Raw genomic sequence first — 19,971 nt, forward strand, 5'->3', positions numbered from 1 at the left:
GGATTTGGCAATAGATTTTTAGATTACACCAAAAGTATGAGCAACAAAAGAGAAAATAAATTACTTCATCAAAATTGAAAGCTTTAGTGCGGGATCCCTGGGTGGCGCAGCGGTTTGGCGCCTGCCTTTGGCCCAGGGCGTGATCCCGGAGACCCGGGATCGAATCCCACATCGGGCTCCCGGTGCATGGAGCCTGCTTCTCCCTCTGCCTGTGTCTCTGCCTCCCTCTCTCTCTCTGTAACTATCATAAATAAATAAAAATTTAAAAAAAAGAAAGCTTTAGTGCATCAGAGAACATTATCAAGAAAGCAAAAAGACAACCTGCAGAATAGGAGAAAATATTTACAAACCTTACAACTGATAGTGGTCTAGTATCAAACCATCAGCTAAGTGAAAGAGGCCGGATGCACAGGATCACATACGCATGATTCTATTTATATCAATGTCCAGAATAGGAAAATCAATAGAGAGAGAAAGTAGATTGATTGGTGGTTTTGCCACAGACTCTGAAGAGGGAAGAATGGGGAGTAACTGCTTAATGGGTTCAGGGTTTTATTTGGGATTTGGAACTAGAGAGAGGTGTTGATTATGTAACATTATGAACGTACTAAATGCCACTGAATTGCTAATTTTAAAATAGTTTTATGTTATGTTAATTTCACCTCTTTAAAAAAATACAGACAAAAAAAACACAGGAGAAAATGTTCAAACTTGGGGCAAAGACTTCTTGGACAGGTCATAAAGGTACTGATCATATTCCAGGGGAAAGTGGGCAGGGGAAGAGACAACATGGGTGAAGGGGAGTGGGAGATACAGGCTTCCAGTTGTGGAATGCATGTCACGGAATAAACGGCACAGCGTAGGGAATATAGTCAATGGTACTATAACAGGGTTGCATATGATATGGAAGGTATAATTGAGGTGAGCATAGCATAACATATAGAGAGGTTGAGTCACTATGTTGTACACTTGAAACTAATGTAACATTCTGTATCAACTATACTAAAAAATTTTAAGGCACTATAAGAAATTGACAAATTGTATTTCAGCAAAATTTCTTTGCTCATTAATGGAATAAGATAATTAAAAGCAAAGCTACAGAATAGAGAAAAGATTCTCAATGCATTTATCCAAAAAAGAACTCATCCAGGATATATAAAGAATTCCTAAAAAAACAACATTAAAAAATAAATCACCCAATAAAAATGGACAAAAGATTTGAAGAAGTACTTCAAAAAAGAAGAACCAGAATAGCCTAAAAGAACACGAGAAAATGCGCAGTATAGTTAATAACCAGAGAAACACAAATATAAAGCACAATAAATGCCACTACATACCCACTACAGTTAAAAGGATTTTTTGTTTACAGTAAAGTGGCAAAGAGCACCTGGAATTCTCATATATTGCTTTAAAATGGCACAATCACTTGAGAAAAAAAAACATTTGGAAATTTCTAATAAAGATTAAAAAACACTAACTCTATGACTCAGCCTTTCTACTCTTAGGCATTTACTAGAGAAAACTGAAAACCTGTGTCCGCAAAAGGGTTGCTCAGAAGTGTTCATAGTAGATGTATTTATAACAGCTTTAAAAATTGGAAATGATCTAATATATATCAATAGGAAAGCAGATAACAGAATTACAATATATTTGTACACTGGAATACTACTCAGTGATAGAAAAGATTCAAGTATTTGATTCTTACAGCAACATGGATAAATCATATAAACAGATCCAGGGGGACACCTGGGTGGCTCAGTGGTTGAGCGTCTGCCTTTGGCTCAGGTCGTGATCCCAGGGTCCTGGAATCGAGTCCCCTAGGCCCTCCGTGGGGAGACTGCTTCTCCCTCTGTCTATGTCTCTGCCTCTCTGTGTCTCTCATGAATAAATACATAAAATCTAAAACAATCCCAAAAAACAAATCCAGAGAAAAAAGTCAGACACAAAAGAGTACATACAGTATGACTTCATTGAGTATGATTCCAGTGATATAAAACTCGAGAAGAGGCGAAACTAGATAGAAGTGGTGAACAGGGATCCCTGGGTGGCGCAGTGGTTTAGCACTTGCCTTTGGCCCAGGGCGCGATCCTGGAGACCCGGGATCGAGTCCCACGTCGGGCTCCCGGTGCATGGAGCCTGCTTCTCCCTCTGCCTGTGTCTCTGCCTCTCTCTCTCTCTCTCTGTGTGACTATCATAAATAAATTAAAAAAAAAAAAAGAGAAGTGGTGATCAGAATCAAACAATGGGTCTCTCTGTGAGGAGGTGGTAGTTATTGGAAAGGGGCCCGAGGAGGTGGGGGTAGTGCTTTCAGGAGTAACGAGAAAGTTCTACTTCTAGATTTGGGTGATGTTTACATGAGTGTACACATTTGAAAAAAGTCACAGAATTGTGCCCTTAAAATCTGTGCATATTATAGTGTATAGAATACTGCTTAGTATTTGTTTTAAAATTAGACAAGCATCAAACTTCCCTACAGCAACACTCAAGGCTAGAAGACAACAGAGAAATGTCCACCAAGTTCTGAGGGAGAGTGTGGGCCACAAGGAAGGTGGTCAAAGGTACAAGCTTTCAGTTACAAGGTAAGTGAGAGCTAGGGATAGCTGGCCATGCAGGGTGACTGTAGTTACACTGCGGTACGGCATAGAGGGAAGCTGTTGAGAGTCTATCCCAAGAGATCTTATCACAAGGAAAACAGGTGTTTATAAGGAAAAAAATATTCTTTTCCTGGCTTTTTGTTTTTGTTTTGTTTTGTTTTAAGTGGGCTCCATGCCCAGTGCAGAACCCAACACAGGGTTCAATCTCAGACCTGAGCTGAGATCAGGAGTGCCATGCTTAACCAACCAACTGCACCACCCAGGTACCTGCGTTTTCTTTTCACTTTATCTCCATGAGGTAATGGATGCTAACTAACCTCACTGCCAGAATCGTCGTGTAATACAGGTAAGTCAGGCCACCCATTGTGCATCTTAGACTTATACAGCGATGTGCGTCCATATCAATAAAACTGGGAGTGGGAGGAGATATATATTTAAAAATCACAAATTAAAAAAAGAGAAGGCTGTCAGGTGGAAATTGGTGGTAGACAGGGAGGGCAGGAGAGAGGGGAGGAAGAAGCAGGCTGATCCAGATTGGTAGGTGGCGGGCTTAATAAGCAAGTGGACTTACTTCCAGGCTCGTCCAGGCTTGTCTGGGACCCTGCAGAACTGGGATCTCAGGCCTTAGCTGTCCAGTCACGAACCCCATTCAGGAGTTCTCAGCATCACATTGCTGTCTCAAGGGTTGCTCCTCCATGGTGCAATGGTGGGCAGTGGTGGGATGGTGGGCGGCGGTGGGTTGGCAGGCTGCGTGCACTTTCCACAGCCGGGGCAGGACATGGAGCCTCTGAGCACAGAGCTACATGCTCCCTGCCACCTTCTGCAACAGAACCTTGGTGGTTATTCCTGGATGCGATCCTGGAACAGGTAAAGGGTATCAGTGGAAGACCAGGAAACTTGAATAAACTATGGATTTTTCATTAATAAGAAGGTATCAATATTTGCCCAGTCATTGGAACAAATGTACTGCTTGTCACTAATTTACTAATGTAAAATAAAAACAGAGGAATCTGGGCGTGGGGCATGTACATGGAACTATCTGGATTATATTCAAAGTCTTCTTATAAATCAAAAACCGTTTTAAAATGTAAAGTACATCAAAATGAAATAATATAAAATTTAAAATTTTTTTATTTTTATTTTTTTAAGATTTTATTTATTTATTCATGAGATACACAGAGAGAGAGAGAGAGAGAGAAAGAGAGAGAGAGAGAGAGAGAGAGAGGCAGACACAGGGAGAGGGAGAAGTAGGCTCCATGCAGGGAGACTGACATGAGACTTGTTCTCATGTCTCCAGGATCACGCCCTGGGCCGTAGGCAGGTGCTCAACCACTGAGCTACCCAGGGATCCCCTAAAATTTTTTTTAAAAAGAGCGTGGGCCCCAATATACTAAAACTAGCCCATTTTTATTCAAATAAAAAAGTCAAAAGGAAAATACCCCCATCATTAATCTGGGGTGATAGTTAAAAGGTGTGCTCACTTTGTGAAAAAATTCATTAAGATTTAGCTCTGTGAATTATATGTATTTTTCAATAACTTTTGTTTCATATCTGTATAATGAGTATATTAATAGAATGTACTTAACATTGGATTAACTAAATAATATAAGTACAATATGTACAACAACATATAGCTCTACAGTATGAGTGTCCAGAACACAGTAAATGCTCAATAAATGTTGTATATTATTTTAACTAAAAGGATAAGAATACATCCCCAAATTTTACATTTAAAAATTCTGAAAGGAGGGATCCCTGGGTGGCGCAGCGGTTTGGCGCCTGCCTTTGGCCCAGGGCGTGATCCTGGAGACCCGGGATCGAATCCCACGTTGGGCTCCCGGCATGGAGCCTGCTTCTCCCTCTGCCTGTGTCTCTGCCTCTCTCTCTCTCTCTCTCTCTGTGACTATCATAAATAAATAAAAATTAAAATAAAAAAATAAAAAAAATAAAAATAAAAATTCTGAAAGGGGAAAAAAAATTCTGAAAGGGATGGGAGGAAAAAAATGGGAGTCTATGTGAAAAATAATGGCCAGAGATTGATAATTCTAAAAGGTAGCTACTGTGTTCATGGAGGCATTCTACTTTTTTGCACGTAAATAAAATTTTTATAACAAAAAGGGGAAGTAATCATTAGAGATGAGGGGAACTTTTTACTAAGAAGAGTTACATTAAAATTTGGTAAAAATAAGCTAATAAGACAAAATCTTCATAATAACATTCATGGAGCGTGGGGGGGGAGGGCTTTGTCAAATATAAAGGAACTCAGAATATGGGGTGCACGAGTCTTCCATGAAAAAGAAAAATAAAATAATAAAATTTCAACAGTTAAAAGTAAGTCAAAAGTTGGAACTCAGGCTGAAGTAAGGACAGGCAGTGACCCGTGGATACATTGGATGAAGACTGAATGCAGAATGACTAAGCAAACTCCTTTTACCAAACAGAATTTGGACATGATCAAACTGGACAGTGTAAAACTACTAGCTAATGCTGATGTTGTCAATTCAACACAGCATCAGTCCGTCCATACAGTCTAGAGTGAAAATGTGGCCACTAAAATCATCACGGCGCTGGAGGGCCAATGGAGTGAGTTTCAGATGTTGCAACCAAGAGGCTGCCCCAGCACCCAGTTTATTCTGCCTGGAGAAGGGATGCAGTCCAGGGAGCTCAGCCTCCCAGGGCCCTCAGACTCCCAGACACTGCCTCTCCTGCCACCACACCTGAGCAATGGGAACCGATGTGGGTGCAGAGATGTGAGGGCCAGGCATGCTGTGACCGAACCACAAGTGCCACATTAGCAACCTGGCCCCTGTGGACACCTGGCTCAATGCCACAGTGAGACATGGCAGTTTAGACCACAGTCCCCCCTGGACATGCGCAGGGAGCATCTGGAAGGGCCTGCCCTCCTTTCCTTCCTGGGGCAGGGTCAACCAACCGACCGCGGGCTGGAACTCTCCGATTCCCTGAGACGAAGAGAATGTTTACCTCTAAATGTCACTCTCTCTCTTCAACTCCCAGGCATCTTTCAGGGGGAAAATATCTTGTGTGGTGAAGAAATGTCTGCGAGGTTCAAGAATTCCTTCAGTGTTACTTCAGATGCGTTTTCTTCAATTAGAATCAAGTAAAATTAAATCTTCACTTAAAAAAATAGACATATGGCATGATCCCATTTTTATGAAAGTATTTCTATCCCTCCTCCTATCTGTAAAAATGCATGGAAATATGTCTAGGATGCTGTACCAGAAATGTTAATGATGGTTATATTTGAATGATGCAACTGGAGCTAATACTTTTTTTTTTTTTTTTTTTCTTTTCTGCAATGCTTAAACTGTCTATAAGGAGCATATATTTTTCCAACAAAAGAATAAAATGCTTTTTTCTTAAACAAACAAAACAACCAACCTCACATCTTGGCAAGAGCCCTCGGGGTTCAAAGCCTCCATTTTACTTTCTTCCCTCTCTGGCTGCCCCCACTCATGTTCTCCTCCATTTCTCCCCCTCCCTTTGCCACCTACCCAGCTTTCTAGCCCCCTTTGGCCCCCCACATTTTCTCTTCCCCTGCTTTCCCCAGATCTAGCCCATCTTCTCCAGGACTGGGAACACCCCATCTTTAGTGCCTAGTGGTCTGCTGGCCCTTGGGAGCAGGAGTGCTGAGCTCCTTTCCTTCTCTGCAGGAGGTTGGGGTGGGGACCTTTTCAGGAGGCTTTGAGACCCTTAGGGACCTCTCCATATCCCTCTTCCTCTCATGACCCCCAACACCAGGGAAGGAGGCGAGAGTAGCCTGGGTGAAGTGGGAGGAGTAGAGAGAGAACTCTGGCAGGAATGTAGCTCCCCACAAGACCCAGGGATGTAGAAGAGCTTTCATCTTTTCCCAAGCTCCATGTCATCCCCTCACCTCTACTTTTTTGTCCCCAACACTCAACAGATTTCAATATCCTATCTCAAGGGTCTCCTCTGGAAAGGGTTCACTCTCCTCTACCCTGTGCCTGGGGGAACAGCGAATAGAGTGGCTTCACCCAAGCCACCCAGACTCCTGGTTGAGAGAGAGAGCCAGGTCCCACCCAGACAGGCTGCTTTAGCTTTCCCAGGACCAGCACAAGGGATAGGTGAAAAGGTGGCAGAGGGCAGGGAGGGGCTGTGAGCAAAGCAATGGGAGAGACAACAGTGCCCCACAGTAAACTCGGCTGTCGAAGCAAAGCAGACTGCTGGTTACGCTCCAGGACAGTCAATTCACCACGATGGGTGGCTCCTTCTGGGTGGAGAGAACCCCAAAGGTTTGGCATATCTGCTGTCAGTCCCCAAAAAGGGCCAGACTCTCCTTGGAGAACTCTAAATATCACATAAGCAAGGCCAACCCAGCAGGGACCCCTGAGCCCCCACCCAGTTCCAGGCAGAGATGTCAGGACTTTGTAGGATGTGGATGTGGTACTGAGGAGGAGAGCAGAGACATAAACCCAGGTGGTCAGGACTGGGAGGAGGACTAGGGGTGGGGCAGCTGGAAGGGCCTGGCCTTGAGCAACATGTGGTAAGGACTGAGAGTTAAGGAACGAAAGCCTGGAGGTTCTCAGCCCACAGCACTGTAGACATGGGCTGGGCAAGACAGGAGTGGTGGTGGAAGGAAAGGAATGTCCTCAGAGGACTGGCCCTTAGAAGCTTTTTACCCACCTCTTGCCCCCAGGTGATGGGTGACAGGGATAGGAGAGTCTTCACTGAATATCCCTTGTACCTCTTTAGCCATGAACATGTTAATTACTACCTTAAAAAATTATAATTATTACATTTTAAGGCAAAGAGCTGACACCATGGAAGGAGGGTTAGTTTCCCGGTGCAAAAGCATCAGAGCTCACTTTGGCCTGTCCAGGGGCTGGGAATATGGGCAAATGTTTCCTGGGTCCAATTTGGCAGGAAGACCCAGAAAAGGCCACATTGGAAGCAGAGACCAGCACCACAGGTACCATGGGACACTGCCCCGGTGCTTAGCCACTGAGGGCTACATGCAGGCCCAGGGCATTCAAGACCAGAAATCTGGAAAAGAGACACTCCGGTAGGCTCACCAAAATTAGCAAATGAAAATACAGGATGCCACACCCCTACACTTCAGGTATCTGCTGGAGAGGAAAAGCCATTCCTACAATTTTTTTTTCAGTTTTCTGTTTATGTTTTTAAAATTGTTAACCCAAATTTCTACAACCTTGCTGGCCTGTAAATGCAAATGAGTTAACTTCAAAATAGCCAATGTCCTTGGCCTGCCAATCTCCTGAGCTAGGACCTTGTCCCTCTGTGATACTCCCACCAGAAGTTGCCAGGTTCTGCTCCCCTTTGGGCTGTGTGCCCACTGCCACCTCCGCCACAGGAGGGCAGTGGTTGGTTGAGCACTGTGGCTGAGGCTGTGCCACTGCACCCTCTCCTGGTGAGCCCCGGACGGCAAGTGGGGGTGGGGCACCCAAGAGTTCTTGGCTCCGCCCCCCTGCTCCTGGGTGAGAGCTCCTCCAAGACTGGAGAAAGGTCCCTTCTCCCACCTCTCACAAAGTCCAACAGCAGATGGCCTCTCCAGCTGCCCAGCCTCTGTTCTTCCTGCTTCATCGCTTCCCTCCTCATGAGCTCTTTCTGGCTTTGTACAAGCTGCATGAACAGGCAATGTCCAGCTCTGTGTCTGCTCTTGGCTCCCTGCACACCAACACTCAGCCTGGCTCTGTGCTAACCAGTAGCTCCTCCAAGGGGCAGGTTGGCCAGCTGTGGAAAAGCCCACAGCTACCTGTCACAGTCAGTGGCCCTTCCTGCCCCATTGCCCACACCATCCACATCTTCCCCTGGACTGTCACATGAGCCTGTGTCCATTGAAGCCTCCTGCCCTCATCCCACTAGTTCCTTGGCTGCTCTGCAGTGGCTCCTTCTCAGAGAGGATGGCTTTTTCATTTTCTATCTCTCCATAAAGCAGGGCTGGGTCTGTCTTGCTGGCCACCAGGTTCTAGCATCTGGCACAGAGCAGGCACAGAGCAGAGTCAACAAATACTATTGAAAGGAAGATTAGGAGGCTCTGAAGGGCATGAGGAGTTTCCCTGGGTCAAAGGCAATGAGTGATTTTTTTTTTTAAATAAAGACACTTTATTTACAGATAATACAAAATAAACCACAGGACAAACTACTATGCAAGGAAGGGATGGCCCCCACAAAACCCCCCTCCCCATCCCAGAAGAACTTATGTAAAAAATTAAAAAGGCCCTAGAAGGAAGGAGAGGTGGGGCTGGAAGCACCTTTGCTGATTGGGGATTGGGGCCCACAATCCTCAGCCATCCTGTTCCAGGGCAGAGTAGACCCTGGCTTGCTTCCTTCGGAGTCCTGGGCCTAACAAGGAGGGGACACGCTGCAAGGACAGTTGGTGGCTGTTGCAGAGGCTGCTGGGCCAAGGACCCTGACTTCTGACTCTGAAGGGTTGGAGTAAGTGGGTTTTGGGGATGGGCATGGGAGTGGCATTATTGCAGTGCTCCAGCTGACTTCTTCCTGGCCCTGTATGCGGGTCTGCACCAGGTTCCAGGGAGCAGCTGTGTCAGGGAGGAAAGCAGGGTCCTCAAAGTGACGATGTTGTTGAATCTACCACCTCACGGCCGTTGCAAACGGTGGGGACAAACTGGGAGCCAGATCCTAGGAAAGGAAGCCAGAGATTGGGGCCAACTCTGAGGTCCTTCACAGAGAGGGGGCAGCAGAGGAGGCAGGCTCCTTCCCCCTTCATTCCTCCCTCTCCTGTCCAGCCTCATCTGAGGGGCCCTCCACCTCCAGTCAAGGAATCCCAGCAACCCAAGGAGTATCCCCCATGCTGAGGAGCTGAGGCAGAGAGAAGACTGCTTAGGATGAGTTGCTGACCTTGGCCAAGGCTGGAGCTGGCCCTGGTGGCGGCGCTGCTGAAGCGGCTGGTGGGCGCACGGTGGCTGACCACATTCTTCTGTGGCTGGAAAAGGATGATGTGCAACTTGGGTGCAAAGAGACAGCCGAGCACCACAGAGCCACTGAGGCTGACTGATACGCACATGGTGGTGGTCTGTACCTGGGATGGGTGAAGTCAAGGATGAGTCTGGCCCCAGCATCCCTGCCCAGGCTATGGGGGTAGGGAGTAGGGAAATGGTAAGCATCCAACACCGGGCCTTGGTCCATTTGCTAAGCCCCAAAGGATTTCTAGGAAGGTGGGCACAGTCCCAGCATCAGCCTGTGGACCACCTTCCCAGGGAGATCAAAATTCCAGCTGAGGGCGTGAACATGCAGGGGTGCAGGGGTGTATGTGTGCATTGGAGTACACGTGCTGGTGTGTGTATGAGTGTGTATCTGCATGCATATGTGTGCAGGTATGTGTGTGTGCATGAGTGTGTGCCTATGTGCACGTGTGCATGTGTGAGTACTGTGTGTGTCCAGGTTAGTCCTTAATCACCTATGATTGGCATGCAAATGCAAATCATATGCAAATGCAGGCTGAGTCAGAGCAGATTCCCTCCCCAGCCCTGGCCTCCACCAACCAGGCAGGTGGCCCAGCAGGTGCAACAGCAGCCAAGCCCAGCCGCCCTGGCCCCCAGCACTGCCCACCATACCTCTGTCCTGGGGGAAAGGGCCTTTCCAGGGGCTCTTGTCTCGATTTTCCTGCTCCTTTAATTGTTAAGATTGTCAGTTCAGACCCTGCTCTACACTCCCAAGCTGAGTGACCTTAGGCAAGGGATTGAACCTCCCTGAGTCTCCGTTTCTTCGTCTGTAAAATGGGGAGAGCCACGGAGTTTACTCCAGAGTCGTGAGGACTCACCAAGATGATCCTTTTATTGTTCAGAGCTCAGCTCATTGTCACCTCCTCAAAGAAGCCTTCCCTGACCACCCCATCAGAAGCAGCCATTGTCCCCTTGAAGCTAAGGAGACCTACTGAGACACTCAGTGCCAGCTGGAACTTTGCTTGGAAGCCACCAACTGGGGTGCCATTTCCACCTGCTTTATCCTTCCTCAACCCTGTATCTCAGATCTCAAGTTGCTCTGTGCTTCACCTTCTCTGCCTTCCCTGCTTTCTTCTCTCAACCCCAGAGCTGCACACTGCACAGTTCTGAGAGGCATCAGAATTGTGCCCTTTGGGGCCATATGGCCTGATAGCCTTGCCATTCCCATTCCTGCTTTCCACTCTCACCTCCGCCTACCTTCCACCATCTGTGCCTCCTCTCCTTGAGGGAGGTCAGTGCACACCTTCTGCTCCAGTCAGCCTCTGTATTGACTACCCTCCCCTATCTTCTCCACCCAACTTATCCAAATCTGCCTGTCTTGCAGAATGCAGTTCAAGGACTCCTCTTCCAAGAAGCCCTCCATGATTCCCTCTAAACAGACACACATCATACCACACCACACCACACCTCCCTCTTCTGTGCTCTTTCTAGGACCTTTGGTCAACCTAACCAAATCAGCAACATTTCCTGACTCAATTCTTTAGTTGATCCCCTGATCACCCACCCACTAAACCAGGTGTCCCCTTCTGCAGCTAACCCCTCAGTGGAGCAGGGCAGTTCATTTGGCCATATTTCAGCTCATGCATCTCCTCAAGCTTAGAGCATGACATCCAAGTCCTAAAATCTCAGCTGTAACTCCTCCACCTCCTTGGTCATTGCCTTAGGCCCCACTCAACCCTCCTGCCCCCCCCCCCCACTGGGGTCCAGTCCCACCTGGGTCACCACAAGCTGTGTGCCCATGGGTGAGCATTCAGCCTATTGGAACCTCTGAGTTATCAGAAGAGTAAACAAGATACTGGGAAACAGAAGGTCCAGTGTCCACTCCCACCCCCAGCTGCCACTCTGCAGCAGGTAGCTCACCCGGTAGTCACTGGAGGTGACATAGAAGATGGGCAGGAAGGCCAGCCAGATGATGCAAGTGGTGTACATGGTAAAGCCTATGAATTTGGCCTCATTGAAGTTCTCAGGGCACTTGCGGGTCTTGAAGGCATAGAGTGTGCAGAGTGCGATGAGGAGCACGTTGTAGGCCAGTGAACCCAGCATGCTTGCATCTCGATGGTTGCAGCGCAATGTTACCACCTCCCGCCGCTCTGGGGCTGTCTCCTTGCCCGTGCCTGGTGCTTCCACCACCAGCCAGGCAGCTACAATGAGCAGCTGGCCCGAGATAAGTGCCAGGCAGATGGCCACCTGCGAGGCAGGACTGATGAAGCGTGGTCGCTGGGCTCCCTCCCGGGCCCCACCAAAGATGCGTGCAATGCGGTTGGTCTTGGTGAGCAGAGCTGAGTAGCAGACAGAGAAGGCGGTGCCCAGACCAAGGCGCCGTAAGGTACACACCACCGTGGATGGCTTGGCAATGAAGATGAAGGTCATGCAGTAGCAGAGGAAGACACCGCCCAACAGGATGTAGCAGAGCTCCCGTCCAGAGGCCTTGACCACTGGTGTGGCATTGTGCCGCACAAAGACACCCAGCACAAAGAGGGTCGCCAGGGCACCTAGACAGGCGATGGTGACAGGTCCCACAGCCCAGGCATCACCCCAGCGGATGTACTCCTGGGGCAGCTCAAAGCAGCCGGTCAGGCTGGCATTGGGCCAGTAACCCAGGCCACAGTCAGCACAAGTGAATTCGTCCAGCCGGTACTCGTAGGGCTGGCAGGGGATGCAGAGCCAGCAGCAGACCTCCCCTGGCTGCACGCTCTTCACTTCATTCTGGAGACAGGGCTCACTGCAGCGAGAGGCGGGCAGGGAGCTGGCCGAGGGCGAGGCCCATGGGATGAGGCTGGTATCCAGGGTTAGGCCTTCTGCCCAGTAGCCTACCTTCTGGTAGCGATAGCGCCCACTCCCTGCCCGCAAATAGGTGAAGATGTTGTAGCGACCAATGCCATCACCAAAGCGGTCAAAGCGGACCTCACTGTGCGTGTCAGCCGGGCGGAAGGGGGCTGGAGTTGGGGAGGGAAGAGAGGGTTGGATTGGTGGGTAATCTTGATGTGACCTCCACCCTCACCCTACATGGAACCCAAACCACAGAGCTGAGGCCACTCCTTGCTCTTCCAAGCCTCACCCCAACACTAAAGTTAGCCTTCCTCCCCGCCATTTTTCTAAGTGAGAGGCTACAACAAATCTCAACTCTAAACTCCGAATAGAACCTGAACCTCAAAGCCTAGGCACCTCCACAGACCAACTGCCCTCACCAATCCCCAACCATGACTCTCCAAAACCTAGCCTTATACCTACTCTCCCATATCTTCCAACCTAGATCCCAACCTTATCATAAGACACACCACAGCCCTCTCCCCAGACTTAACATGGACTTCCTCCCAGCTAAATTCAGCCTCATGTCCAGTCCTGGTCCCACTTAATCCACTTAATGACAATCCAGACCCTCCAGTCCTACTACTAACCCCAATGCTAGCCAAACCCCAACCTCAGTGGTCATCTATAACCACTGATGGTCACCAGGATGTACTCATCAGGCAGCTCACAAGACACTTCAACTCCTCATCTCCCCTGGCCTGGGAACCTCACATCTCCCAGCCAGGCTCAGGAGGAAGCAGGATCCCTGTCATCCCAGGTGCCACTGAGAAGTTGGAGTTCATGCTAGCATATGATGTGCTTAAGGCCCCACCATGAATGGTGCATCCTGGAGTCCCTTGAAGGTCCCCCACAGCCTGAGGCATCAATTGTTCTTTTTTTTTTTTTAATATTTTTTTATTTATTTATGATAGTCACACACACAGAGAGAGAGAGAGGCAGAGACACAGGCAGAGGGAGAAGCAGGCTCCATGCACCGGGAGCCCGACGTGGGACTCGATCCCGGGTCTCCAGGATCGCGCCCTGGGCCAAAGGCAGGCGCCAAACCACTGCGCCACCCAGGGATCCCATCAATTGTTCTTAAAACCAGGAAGTTTATTAAAATAAATGTGGGTATGAGGGCGCCACTTAACTGGCTCAGTCAGTTAAGTGTCTGACTCTTGATTTGGGCTCAGGTCATGATCTCAGGTGGTGAGACCCAGTCCCACATCAGGCTCTGAGCTCAGCAGGAAGACTGCTTCTCTCCCTCTCCCTTTTCCCCCTGCTCCCACTCATGCGAGTTTGCTCTCTCTAAAATAAATAAATCTTTTTTTAAAAAGGCCTATGGGGCACCTAGATGGCTCATTCAGTTGAGCGTCTGCCTTCAGCTCAGGGCTTAGGTTGTGATCCCAGGGTCCTGGAATCAGACCCTCCTGTCTGGCTCCCTGCTCGGGAGGGAGTTTTCTTCTCCCTCTGCCCTTCCCCCCACTTGTGCTCTCTCTCTCTCTCTCAAATAAACAAAATCTTAAAAATAAATAGATAAATAAATACCTATAAAAATAGATTTTGGTATGAAGAGACTGGCCACCTTGAATGAAAAAAAAATCAAGTCTAGGAATAAATTTTCTCAGAAAACGGAGTATTTCTTGCTCACTTTTAACCCATCCTTACTCTGACTCTCACTAATGTTTTCCTGCCTGAGAATGGGCTTGAGTACCGCCAGTTCCCACTCCCTGCAGGATAAAGAGTCAGGAGGGAGAGAATTCAAGGCCCAAACAAGAAACTAGAGACCCTCCAAGTGCAGTACCATGCCAGAAAGTGGAACCTCAGTCCTGGCTCCAGTTGGAGAGCCCTGGCTAGCCATCCTTGTCCTGGCTCTGCCAGCACCCTGGGTGACTCCCTTGCTTGCTGTAGGCCATGTTCCCTTAGCCAGGTAATGGAACCTGAGGACCCACTCCCTCCTATCCTCCAAAGGCCAACAGCTGGTGGCTACTGGCTAGCCTCATTACCATCAAATTTGACGTTGAGTACGAAGTCCTTGTAGAGCCGGCGTCCGTTGACAGGCCGCATTGCATCACAGAGTTGGGTGGTGTTGGGGCAGAGGGCTCGGTGCATGTTGTGCAGCGCATGGGCCATGGCATACACTGCATTAACGACAAACATGATCTTGGACTCTTGCTCAAAAGGCACGGCCTGTAGTGAGTGGGCTGCGCAATCTCGCCGCCGGAAGCTACAGTGGAACCTCTGCTCCCAGAACTCACGGAACCAGGGGTTCCGGCTGTTGTTCCAGGGGTCCAGGCTCCGGAAGTAGGAGGCAAAGTCACTGATGGGATAGGAGGCCAGCTCAATAGTGATGGCACCCTCAGCAGCCCTCTCACTGCCTGCCACCACACTCTCCAGGGCCCCCCAGCCATCGCTGGCCACCCAGGTGAAGCTGGCATTGAGGCGCTGGGTAGCCGCGAGGAGCTCGCGGGCATCCTCAGAACGGGTGAACAGGACAGCCACACGGGCACTGGGCTTCTGCAGCAGGGCTCGCACCACACCCTCAAAAGCTGCGCGGCTCATGGCACGGCCCACTTTCTCCGAGGTGGCCACACAGATGTTGCGGGCACGGGCCTCTAGCTCAAAGGCTTCGATGCCTGTCTCGCCATAGTCACCCTCAGATGCCACAGTGGACACATAGGTCCAGTTGAAGAAGCGGAGAATCTCAGCCATGGCTTTGGCTTGGAAGAAGTCGGGGGGCACTGTGCGGGCAAAGTAGTCATAGCGGGACTTGTCACTCAGCTTGGCGCTGGTGGAGGCATAGCTAATCTGTGGGATCTGAAATAGCCGCAGGAGGTTGGCCACCTGGGAGAGGGGTAGAGCAGGCAAAGATCAGAGATCAGGTCAAACTCAAAAGACAGATGTGTTCTTCACAGCTACTCAACCTTGGGATCAAATGTCTGTGTGGTCAGCCTTGAGGTCTCCCTCACCCCAAAGACCTATATCCTGTCTTGATGTGTCTTCCCTCTAAGGGCACAGAGTTTTCCTTCCCAAAGGCTGGGAGAGAGAAGACCTAGGGCTGAGGCACCAGGCTCCTGAACCACACTAGAACCCTGCTTTCATCTCCCTTCAGATGCATAGCAGTAGCAAAAGTAGGGAGGCAAGGGAAGGCCCAAATCCTGAAAGGGGAAGAGGTTGGCACTTGGCTGCACAGGGCAGCAGAGGGCACTAGCTGGCATTTGGGCTGCTCAGGGTTCTTAGGTTTTCTATGTATTTGGAGCAGGTATCCCTTTGCCAGAGTCTATCCCGATGGAATGATAGAGAAAGAAGAAAAAAGCTTCCCCAGGAAAGAAGACCTGATCTGAAAGCCTATGGCCTTGAGAACCCAAGAATTGGTCTCTACTGGATGGCTGAGCTTGAAATAAACAAGGCTTCCTGCTTACCACTGACTGCCTGGGACCAGCCCCCAAGAGTGGGGTCCAGACAAGGACCTGGTGAGATGGGTAGGTAAGAGCAGGACAAAATCCAGTTCCCACAGGAGGGAGTTAGGTCTGTCTTTGCACACAGGCTCTTACTGTGAATCTCAATGCCTCTCTTGTACTTTCTGCATGTGTCCCTGGGCAAGTTAGCAAAACTCTCTGAGCCTCAGTTTCTCATTCCTGCCTAACAAGGCTGCTGAGCAGATAAAAATGAGAATGTATGTGAGGCCACAGTGACTGGCATATGGAAGACGAGAGGGATTTGGGCAGGAATGGGGAAGAATGATTAACAGGCAGGTGTAACCTAAGGATGAAGGGCTGGGTCTTGTTTTGACTCAGACAAGGAAAAAGTAGACCGATGTTAAAGTGTGGGTCCTGCTATAGGAGGCAGCAGCTTGGGGTGGGAGGAAGGTGACTGGGTCCTGGAGATGAATGCATGGAGCCCTGAAGAGAATTATGGAGAGGGTGGATGCTAGGAAGGCACCTCAGAGGCCCCTGAAGACATCAGCCAGTGGGAGGTGGCACATGTAGGTGGCTGCTACCGGCCACCTCCAGTAGGTGGGACTAGCAGAACCGGTAATTCACTCCCTGCAGTAGGGGGATGAGCAGGCCTCCCTGATCCTAGGCCAGAAGCTGCCTCCATAGTGCAGACTCCTGCTTCATTTCTCCTGAATAAGAATTCCACGTCAGGGGTCCTGGCCTGCCTCTAATTCCAGTGCTCTCAGCCAGACTCCTAAAAGAAGCTTAAGCCCCAGCCAAGGCCCTCCTTGCAAATCCCGACCCTGATCCCAGTTCTGACCTCATCTGGCAGCCTGTTCTGGGGACCAGGCAGGCAAGGGTCCAGGTAAGAGGTGGGACCCAGTCTGGGAGGGGGAAGATCCCACTTGGGCTAAAGCAGCGAGGTGTGCTCAGGGATATCAGCTGGGCCAGTACAATCTGCTTACCTCTTGTGAGAAAGCAGGAGGATGGAGGACCTTGTTTCCACCCCTTCAAATCCTGTCTGTACCCCTTGAAGACCCTAGGGGACTCTCCCCCTGCTAGACACATTCTGCTTTTCCTTCTCCAGGGTCTCCACCCCTGTTTCTCTTCTCTGGGGTTCTCCTGGCTTCTGTCTTCCACCCCTTTCAAGCCCATGGAGAGATAATCTGACAGAGCTGGAGGCCCTTAGCTGAGGGCCCTGGGGGATTGTTTTCACGTGCCCAGCACCTGCCTCTCTTCAAGCCTCAGTTTCTCCATCTATAAAATGGGGTATTAATAACAGCAGCTAATATTGATTACGCCTGATACATGTTTTGCATGTATTATCTCATTAGATTTCCACCACAACTCTAAGAGTGGCAAATGTTAGGATTGTCCTATTATTCTATAAGGAGGAAACAGAGGCATAGAAGAGAGAAATAGTGCCCAGAGTCACATAGTACTGGGAGAGCCAGGGTTCAAACCTGGAGTTCTGACTCAAGAGGCCTGGCTACTAAGCTTCTCATGGCTGTTTAACCTCAGGGGTGTGTGTGTGTGTGTGTGTTTGTGTGATGGAAGCGGGATCTTTTCCTTACACAATCTCTAAAAATCAACCCCCACTATATGACAGAGGCATTTTCTTAGTATCACACAAAAAGCTACTTATAGGAAGCTCCTAGTCCCTTTTCCAATGTGTGGCATCACGGAGCCCCTGTTCAGAGGGAATTCTGGGCTCCCACCTCCAGACTCCCTACCCAGCCCCCAGTTGGATAGCCCCTACATACCTGGATGGAGACATCGCTGTAGGAGCCGCCAATGACACCAGTGATGGCAGTGGGAGCATCACCGTGGGTGGCATACGAGCCATCGGGGCAGATGTGACGTGAGCCATCGGCACCACGGCTAAGCGAGGCACGCACGAAGTCGAGTGCCTGCTCCAGGGCATGTGTGTCCTTGGAGCAGCTGTCGAGAATATGCGCGCCCAGGCGCACGCCTGGCAGCAGGTGTGGGTCACGGTTGATGCGGTCCAGTGCAAAAAGCATGGCCTCCAGGCGCTGGATGCCACGATGCTCATTGACAGGCCCACACTCCTCTGCTGGGCCACCCTTCTGGTGTACTGGAAACAGCCCACCCAGGACCAGGTCCCCCTCCAGGGTCAGCACCTTCTTGGCAGGGCCCTCAGCCACAGCACCCCATAGCAGCAGCAGTGCCAGGAGCCCAAGCAGTGATCCCATAGTCCCAAAGGGGATGGATGGGTCCAGCAGACCTGGGCCTCCGGGGGATGAGGATAGAAGCAGCAAAGGCAAAGAAAGGAGGAAGCAGGAACCAGGAAAGGACAGGCAGGAAGAGAATTTAGAAGGGACCCAGCTCCTGCAGAGAAAGAGACAGACAGACAAACAGGGAGAAGTGGAACCCAAGAGTGGCCAACCCTTCTAACTCTGCCTTCCCCAATTCCCTTCCCTAGGGACTTTTCTAGGGAGTCAGGGAGAGACAGTATCACAAACTAGGCTGAAAAGCTCCTGGGACACCCTTTGGCCTGTTTCTCAACCTTGCCCTGATCTGGGTCTGTAGATGGGCTCCATGCCCATTCCATACTCAGCAGAGAAGGAGGGAGGCAGAGAGTAGAGGCCCAGACAAGTCAGAAGACCTGAGCCAACACTAATCCTGTTGTGAATCAAAGAGTGTCCAAGACCTTGTACAAAGCTTCTAGGACCCCAAAGTCAATACTGCAGCAGTGGCCAGGTTAGAGTATAAACTTGGGGCTCTAGTCCCTATGCTGAGACTTGTGTTTCCAGAGATGGGCCATTGTGGCTGAAACCCACCAGGAAAGAGGGAAGGAAAAAGGTTTCCAAAGGGTAGTTTCCAACTCCTACAGAGACTGGAGCCCAGGTGAGCACCCAAGGGTCCTAGCCCCTAGTTCTTAAAAATCCATCCCCAGAGCCCCCTGACTGAGGAAGTAATAGAATCTCTAGGCCGTGGGAGTTTGACAGCAAGGTGGAGAGGCTGGCCCCAGGGAGGGTCACTGAAGTGGCCTTAAGTGGTCTTAAGTCAACAGGGAAAGTAGATGTGAGCATATGTGTGTCCAGAGTCAGGGGCAATTCATCTGGTCAGAATCTCAAAACAGTGCTCAAGATGAGACTTTTGGACACCTTAGCTCTGCATTAGAATGCTGTTCGAGACTTTATGCCTCTGTTTTTTCTTCAGCTCAGATCCAAGTAGAGACAGTCATCATCTCTCATCTCCCTATCGTCATCCTCTCCCCATCCTGTCCACCTTGTCCCTGGCCCTCAGAGACCCCTCCTTCCCTCTTCCACTCTGCAGTTCATTGTTTGTACCCCAGCTACCCTCCTGGATGCCCACCCCACACAGGCTCTCACAATCACGCAGGCTTGGGAAGGCTGGGAGAGGGAAACTGAGGCTGAAGAAGGCCAGCCACTAGTTCAAGGACCCCAGGTCCTGACCACAGAAACTGGTATTCTTCACTTTGTCCCTCAGCTCCCCAGGGTTAATCTCTCCCTGGTGCCAGGGCAGGGAGACTGGGATCCTGTGGGTACCCAGAAAGAAGCAGTTCAACCAGGCAACCAGGAGAGAGAGAGGCAAGCATGAAGACCAGGACAGATAGGGAAGGGACCCAGATGGGGGCTGAGGCCCAAACTAGTCAAGACCACAAGCCTCTCACAGGGGCAGCCAGGACCAAAATCCAGACAGGGACAATACCCTGGAGGGAGACAGAACCCCAGAGGTAGACAGCCAGGGGGCCTGTGCCACGAAATCCGGGCAGGGAGTGATTGAGCCCGAGAGGCTAACACAAAGACAGAGGCACAGACAGACAGACCAGAGGATAGAAGGAGAGGAGGAATGAAGGAGCGTGATGCAGGGCGTGCGTTCTCTGGGGAAGAAAGGCGGGATGCCTGGGGCTGTCTTCCCGCTTCCTGGAGCTCCTGGCAAGCACTGTCTGGGCGCCCTGGCCCGTCCCGGCCCGGGCGCCCCAGAACTCGAGGGCCCACGGGTCTCCAGGACATGGGGTCAGGATCGATAAGGTTGGCGGTGGCCGCGGCACCACGGGCTTACCCTACCTGGCGCGCCCGACTCCGGCGCGGAGAGAAACGGAGAGGAGCCGGGGGCGCAGGGTTCCAGCTCTCGCTCAGTGGCTTGCTCCCTCGCTCAGCAGCTCTGCGCTCTCCGCCCGCCAGCTCGCCCGGCCGCTTT

At 50.1% G+C, this 19,971-nt stretch overlaps 1 protein-coding gene across 5 annotated transcripts; it reads right to left on the reverse strand.

Annotated features, from left to right (window-relative positions):
• Window positions 1–8,678: 8,678 nt before the first annotated feature.
• Window positions 8,679–19,971, reverse strand: GRM2 (glutamate metabotropic receptor 2). Of its 5 annotated transcripts, none has more exons than XM_072786038.1 (6): window positions 19,839–19,971; window positions 17,547–18,132; window positions 14,353–15,190; window positions 11,417–12,492; window positions 9,453–9,633; window positions 8,679–9,233 (listed from the first exon to the last, which is right to left on the reverse strand). In XM_072786038.1, the coding sequence occupies exons 2-6, from the start codon at window positions 17,994–17,996 to the stop codon at window positions 9,160–9,162; spliced, it is 2,619 nt and encodes an 872-aa protein (XP_072642139.1). In that variant the 5' UTR covers window positions 17,997–18,132; window positions 19,839–19,971; the 3' UTR covers window positions 8,679–9,159. The 5 variants fall into 5 exon arrangements, 4 of the variants coding, with proteins under 4 accessions (XP_072642139.1, XP_072642142.1, XP_072642141.1 ...); XR_012011972.1 differs by lacking the exon at window positions 8,679–9,233 and adding an exon at window positions 10,169–10,323 and having other exon boundaries at window positions 9,496–9,633; XM_072786041.1 differs by lacking the exon at window positions 17,547–18,132 and having other exon boundaries at window positions 14,353–14,487; window positions 19,839–19,953.

This window comes from Canis lupus, chromosome 19, assembly GCF_048164855.1.
Source record: "Canis lupus baileyi chromosome 19, mCanLup2.hap1, whole genome shotgun sequence".
In the NCBI taxonomy this organism is placed as follows: domain Eukaryota; kingdom Metazoa; phylum Chordata; class Mammalia; order Carnivora; family Canidae; genus Canis; species Canis lupus.